General features: G+C 47.1%; 2 protein-coding genes across 2 annotated transcripts in view; one reads left to right on the top strand and one right to left on the bottom strand.

The window, feature by feature from the left end:
- LOC126986023 (uncharacterized) overlaps nucleotides 1–483 on the top strand; it is a 2,394-nt gene extending 1,911 nt beyond the window's left edge. The window contains exon 4 of the mRNA XM_050841710.1: nucleotides 206–483. Coding sequence (XP_050697667.1) covers nucleotides 206–483 — 278 coding nt within the window. The remainder of the gene's footprint in view (nucleotides 1–205) is intronic.
- LOC126986361 (gastrula zinc finger protein XlCGF58.1-like) overlaps nucleotides 1–5,362 on the bottom strand; it is a 5,931-nt gene extending 569 nt beyond the window's left edge. The window contains exons 1-3 of the mRNA XM_050842416.1: nucleotides 5,129–5,362; nucleotides 1,292–3,444; nucleotides 1–429 (exon numbers count right to left, since the gene is read on the bottom strand). The exon at nucleotides 1–429 is cut by the window's left edge and continues 569 nt beyond it. Of these exons, the coding sequence (XP_050698373.1) occupies nucleotides 1,380–3,134 (1,755 nt within the window). The 5' untranslated portion in view covers nucleotides 3,135–3,444; nucleotides 5,129–5,362 and the 3' untranslated portion in view covers nucleotides 1–429; nucleotides 1,292–1,379. The remainder of the gene's footprint in view (nucleotides 430–1,291; nucleotides 3,445–5,128) is intronic.
- Between the last annotated feature and the right edge of the window lie 1,625 nt (nucleotides 5,363–6,987).

Raw genomic sequence — 6,987 nt, forward strand, 5'->3', positions numbered from 1 at the left:
TGCCTCCCACACTTATCTAGGTTGTGTGGTAGGGTGGCCCCAGCATGGTGCCTTCACTGGCCATCGGTGGTCCAGTTGGTGTGCTGCCCACCGTCACCCTGAAGGCTTGGGTTCAAGTCCCTGCCCTCAGTGATGCACCCTTCAAGATCCTTCACCACTGCTGCTAGCTCCTGTGGTCCTTCCTCATGTGTTGTCTTCTCTGCAGGTCATCCCAGACTCCCGGGCAGTGTCCTTCTCAGCCCTGGAGAGATAGCTCACCCAGGCGGCCCCTCGGAGGCCCCTACACCAACCTCAGAGCCACCAGCCGTGTCAGCAGTCCTGCCCTGCCCAGGGGTGGGTGGACATCCCCCACCAGGAGGTGCTGGTTCAGTAGCCTCTGGTTCCCAGGGATCTTCTCACCCGGCATGGCTGGCCTCCCGGCACCTCCACCTGAAGAAGGGGAAACATTACACTGTTTGTACCTCACAGAATAAAGCATCATGACACACAGCCTGTAAATGATCCTGCCTGTTGAGAGGGTCTTCTGTTGAAAGAAGTTGAATAATGCAGAGTGGAGTCATCAGCGTATGAGTGGATAGGACAGTTTGTTATGGAAAGATTATTGATGAATAACAGGAAGAGAGTGGGTGATAGAACAGAGCCCTGTGGAACACCACTGTTGATAGGTTTAGGGGAAGAACAGTGACCATCTACCACGGCAGAGATAGAATGGCTGGAAAGGAAACTGGAGATAAAGGAACAGAGAGAGGGATAGAATCCAAAAGAGGGCAGATTTGAAAGCAAATACTTGTGCCAGACTCTATCGAAGGCTTTCAACAAGTCTAGTGCAACTGAGAAAGCTTCACCGAAACGGCTAAGAGGGGATGACCAAGAATCAGTTAAGAGAGCAAGAAGATCGCCAGTAGAACGCCCCTTGCGGAACCCATACTGGCGATCAGATAGGTCAGAAGTGGAAAGGTGCTTTTGAATCTTCCAGTTAAGGATTGATTCAAAAGCTTTAGATAGACAAGAAAGTAAAGCTAAAGCTATAGGGCGGTAGTTTGAGGGATTGGAACGGTCACCCTTCTTAGGCACAGGCTGTACGAAGCCGTACTTCCAGCAGGAAGGAAAGGTAGATGTTGATAGGATTGGAAGATTGTGTCATGATATCAGATTGAGTTTTGAGGCACTGAGGAACACAAAGTTCATTTGCTCCATTCAGAAACGACAGCAAGGGCAGAGGCTTAGCATTCTGCAGCGTCCAGCCCTGAGCTGTGTAATTCACCGCAACCGCCATAGATGGCAGCCTTACCTTATGCTGATGAATCAAGGAAAACGATCCGTCAGCAGAACCAGGACGTGGCTGCCAACCGGTGCCTTCCACCACCACACACAGCACCTCAAGGGAAGTGGATCTTCATGTGTTTGGCAATATCTGCCTTCACCTTGAAATACTTCTCACAAACATCACACTTCAACTCTCTCATGCCATAGTGTCTGAGGATGTGCTTGTTGAAAGAAGACTTAGAACTGAACCTCTTGCCACATTCTTGGCATTCATGAGGTTTTTCACCAGTGTGTATAAGAAAGTGTTTCTTGAGGTCACTCTTATGACTAAACTTTTTGCCACATTCATGGCATTCATGAGGTCTCTCACCAGGATGTGTAAGGGTGTGTATGTTGAGGTTATTTTCCTTACTGAACTTTTTGCCATGCTCACGGCATTCATGAGGTCTTTCACCAGTGTGTGTAAGAGTGTGTCTATTGAGGTTACTCTTATGACTAAACTTTTTGCCACAATCAAGGCATTCATGAGGTCTTTCACCAGTGTGTGTAAGGGTGTGTGTGTTAAGGTTGTTCTGATTACTGAACTTTTTGCCACACTCATGGCATTCATAAGGTCTTTCACCAGTGTGCGTAAGAGTGTGTGTGTTGAGGTCACTCTTGTGCCTGAACTTTTTGCCACACTCATGGCATTCATGAGGTCTTTCACCAGTGTGCGTAAGCGTGTGTGCGTTGAGGTTACTCTTGTACCTGAACTTTTTGCCACACTCATGGCATTCATAAGGTCTTTCACCAGTGTGCATTAGGGTGTGTGTGTTGAGGTCACTCTGGTACCTGAACTTTCTGCCACACTCATGGCATTTATGAGACTTTTCATCAGTGTGTGTAAGGGTGTGTGTGTTGAGGTGACTCTTCGTACTGAACTTTCTGCCACACTCAAGGCATTCATGAGGTCTTTCACCAGTGTGTGTAAGGGTGTGTGTATTAAGGTGACTCTTCGTACTGAACTTACTGCCACACTCACGGCATTCATGAGGTCTTTCACCAGTGTGGGTAAGGGTGTGTGTGTTGAGCTGACCCTTCTGACTAAACTTTTTGCCACACTCTTGGCATTCATGAGGTTTTTCACCAGTGTGTGTAAGAGTGTGTCTGTTGAGGATACTCTTCTTACTGAACTTTTTGCCACACTCATGGCATTCATGAGGTCTTTCACCAGTGTGTGTAAGGGTGTGTTTGTTAAGGATACCCTTCTTACTGAACTTTTCACCACACTCATGGCATTCATGAGGTCTTTCACCAGTGTGGGTGAGGGTGTGCTTGTTGAGGATACTCTTCTGAGTGAATTTTTTGCCACACTCACGGCATTCATGAGGTTTTTCACCAGTGTGTATAAGAGTGTGTGTCTTTAGGCTACTCTTCAAACTGAACTTTTTGCCACACTCTTGGCATTCATGAGGTCTTTCACCAGTGTGTGTAAGAGTGTGTGTGTTGAGAGTACTCTTAACACGGAACTTTTTGCCACACTCTTGGCATTCATGAGGTCTTTCACCAGTGTGTGTAAGGGTGTGTGTGTTGAGGATACTTTTCTTACTGAACTTTTTGCCACACTCATGGCATTCATGAAGTCCTTCACCAGTGTGTGTAAGGGTGTGTGTGTTGAGGTCACTCTTAACACTGAACTTTTTGCCACACTCATGGCATTCATGAGGTCTTACACCAGTGTGTGTAAGGGTGTGTCTGTTGAGGATACTCTTCTTACTGAATTTCTTGCCACACTCATGGCATTCATGAGGTCTTTCATCGGAGTGTGTGGGTGTACTTAGTGAGGTCACCCATCCCAGGAAGTCTTCTCCCACACCCCCAGCACTCATGGTTTCCTTCACCAGTGTGTACAAGGCTGTGTCTAGTGGACCTATTCTGTCTCAAGTCTTCCTGCACTCAAACTTTTCCTTTCCTTTATGGCTGGAGATGCCAGTAGCAAAGTGGTGGTGGTGAGGTGGCTCTCCTGTTCAGTCCTGATCCTCACACAAGAGACAGTCTGCTCCTTCTGGTCCTGGCCACTCAGACTACTGCCCGGCCTTGCAACCTCCACTGCAACTGAGGTCAGCGGCAGTGAGGACGCAAGGAGCGCTGAACACAGCACCGCCTCAGACCCTCACTTCTGCACCAACACCAGCATGGCTGTAGGGACACAAAGATCACAACTTTACAAAAATATACTCTAAAATAAATACCGTTTGAGCAGGCATATGAAAAAATAAATAATATATGGGTTTAACTACGAGTGTCAGGTGAAGATTTTTGGCCTGACATTCGTAGTCCTCCCTTCTACAGTATCAGGTTATTTTGAAAGTTTCATATATAATCAGATCATTATTAATCCCAATATTTTACACGGTAAATCTTAAGAATTACCACTCCACCCCCTCAACCACTCCAGTCCCCCTACCCCCCAAAACAAGCCTTGGGACCTGTGGGGAACCATTTTTTTGGGGGGGGAAGGCAAAATCACTGAAAAATGGGCTTCCAAAATTTCCCTAAAAAATCCCTAAAATAGGGAAAATTCCCTAATCTCGAAAGGAAGGAAAGTCCCTAACGCATACTCTTGTAATCTATTCCAACATAACCTAGAAGCAGCTGCAGCCAGTCTGTTGACGAATGTTAAGCGTGTCATCAGTTGCCCAGCGTAGTGGCCGCCACCGCCCCACTCTGTGCCGCGTTGCGTACCTGCGTAATTTTCGACGGCCCACACCACATGTCGAATACATTTAAACTACTCCAACCAAACGGCTTTGCCCCCCTCGACCGCCCCCTGTGCTAAGGAGGGCAGCTCTATCTGCCCAACTTGTCAGTTCCACACTTGACAGTCAACAGTCTAGGAAGCGTTATATTTTTCCTAACTTGGGGAAATTTTCCTGTGTTGCTAGCAACCTGCTGTGAGAGGAAACAAATATTTGAAAAAGTCAAAACACACATCCCCAATTAAGGCTATCATTCCAGATATTTTTAAAATAAATATTTAACAATTACATACGCTACAATACTGACGGTTAACCCGTCCACTTCTGCTAAGTTGAAGCTAGATCATTGCTACCAAGTACTCTGTGGTACAAAATAAACCGATTTGTGACAGCTGTCATCCAGTCTTGACACTCCTGCTGTCATATGACCCGGGAGTGACCTACCGATTGCTACCTATCATCATGGCCTCCATTTTACTCAAATTTTGAGTTGTGCATGTTGAACAATATCCATTTTTTTTTTATGGTACATGCTTGTCACAGCTTGATGCATCCACAAGGTACCAAGTGCATCCCATGTGACACGCCCATGTCACTGTTCGAATATGGTGGTATTGAAGGGTCACAAGGACTCGGTTTTGGGTTATTTGACAGCACAATGTGCCTCACGGGCTATACTAATAAAGAGGCTACACCCGCCCACAGCCCCACACCTGTCACAGCCCAACACCCACCCACAGCCCCACACCTGCCCACAGCCCCATCCCGGCCACAGCCCCACACCCACCCACAGCCCCATCCTGGCCACAGCCCCACACCCACCCACAGCCCCATCCTGGCCACAGCCCAACACCCACCCACAGCCCCATCCTGGCCACAGCCCCACACCTGCCCACAGTCCCATCCCGGCCACAGCCTCACCCCCGTCACAGCCACACCCCGGCCACAGCCACACCCCCGTCACAGCCCCATCCTGGCCACAGCCCCACACCTGCCCACAGTCCCACCCCGCCCACAGCCCCACCCCCGTCACAGCCCCACCCCGCCCACAGCCACACCCCCGTCACAGCCCCACACCCCGGCCACAGCCACACTCCGCCCACAGCCACAGCCAAGGTGCTCACCATAACGCTGCAGGCGGCGGCAAACCTTCAAGTTAAGCAGCTCGGCGTGGCCATACACACACCTGTCCGTCCTCCTTCTTCTCTTGACCTGCTGGCTGGCTGGCTTCTTCTTCTTCTTCTTCTTCTTTTGACCTGTAACGCTTTGTATCGCTTCTTAGGTCCTCCTCCTTTCGTTCCTCTTCTTTTTCATTTATACACCCGCCTTCACAACGGCCTCACTTGTTGATTGATTGATTGATTGATAGTTTATTGTTGCAGGTAAACAACAAGGGAGAAGGGAGGAACATGCCATCCCAACCCCCAGGCAGGACAGAGTGTGATATACAACCATTAATACATATGTAGGTGCACCATGAAACTGATTGATTGATTGACTGATTGATAGTTAAACAGATACAATGGTAGGAAGGAATGCACATCGAGGGGATAGCTGCCTCTTCACATTTCTTTACAGTTTAATCCAGTATGTCTTTTCTTGTGCTTTCCTTCCTACCATTGTATCTTTTTAATTTCATGGTGCTACCTACACATGTATTAATAGTTGTATAATCACACTCTGTCCTGAACAATAAACTATCAATCAGTCTTTTCTGTCTCGGCATAACTGTAACTTTGGCCCGGGGGAAGAAGCTGAGCCAGGCAGTACCCGGGGGAGTGAACATAAGAACATAAGAACATAGGGAAACTCCACCCTAGCCTCTTGCAGTTTCCCTATGTTCTTATGTTCTTATGTTCACTCCCCCGGTTACAGTTATGCATTTTCATTTTTCAGCAGCAGTGAGCCGCTCCCTTGCACATTGTAGTGAGCCATGCATGTCAGACACTCACACACTCTAACTCCTTATTAAACTTTCTATTGCACTCTAAGGTCGGTATAATAAGACGCGTTTCCATTTTACATCAGCTATTTCTAAAGGTCAAAGAGGAGGTCAGTCGCTTTCTTCAGGTTCACGGTACAGAAGAAGGGTCAAACTACCACTAGGATCATAAAACAATGCCCACAACTCTTATCACACTTTCTATTGCACTCTAAGGTCGATATAATAAGACGCGTTCCCTTTTTATATCACCTATTTCTAAAGGTCAAAGAGGAGGTCAGTCGCTTTCTTCAGGTTCACGGTACAGAAGAAGGGTCACACTACCACTAGGATCATCCTGAAATGCCCACAACTCTTATCACACGTAATAAGACGCGTTCCCTTTTTATATCAGCTATTTCTAAAGGTCAAAGAGGAGGTCAGTCGCTTTCTTCAGGTTCACGGTACATAAGAAGGGTCAAACTACCACTAGGATCATAAAACTACTCCTGGAAATGCCCACAACTCTTATCACACTTTCTATTGCACTCTAAGGTCGATATAATAAGACGCGTTCCCTTTTTATATCAGCTATTTCTAAAGGTCAAAGAGGAGGTCAGTCGCTTTCTTCAGGTTCACGGTACAGAAGAAGGGTCAAACTACCGCTAGGATCATAAAACTACTCCTGGAAATGCCCACAACTCTTATCACACTTTCTATTGCACTCTAAGGTCGATATAATAAGACGCGTTCCCTTTTTACATCAGCTATTTCTAAAGGTCAAAGAGGAGGTCAGTCGAGTTAATAAGTCTTGCTTCAGGTTCACGGTACAGAAGAAGGGTCACACTACCACTAGGATCATAAAACTACTCCTGGAAATGCCCACAACTCTTACGAATGCCTTGTCAAATATGTATTCTTGGGCGGTGAAATGTCTTATAAACCCTGAAAAGAATCGGGATTATGGGGCGAGTGGCCTTGATACAGAAGACCTGGAAGACCCTTAATTACTAATGGCCTGTATTCTCAAACCTTTCGCCGCCCAAGTACACATATTTTACA

The sequence above is a fragment of the Eriocheir sinensis genome, chromosome 61 (genome assembly GCF_024679095.1).
Source record: "Eriocheir sinensis breed Jianghai 21 chromosome 61, ASM2467909v1, whole genome shotgun sequence".
Taxonomy (NCBI): domain Eukaryota; kingdom Metazoa; phylum Arthropoda; class Malacostraca; order Decapoda; family Varunidae; genus Eriocheir; species Eriocheir sinensis.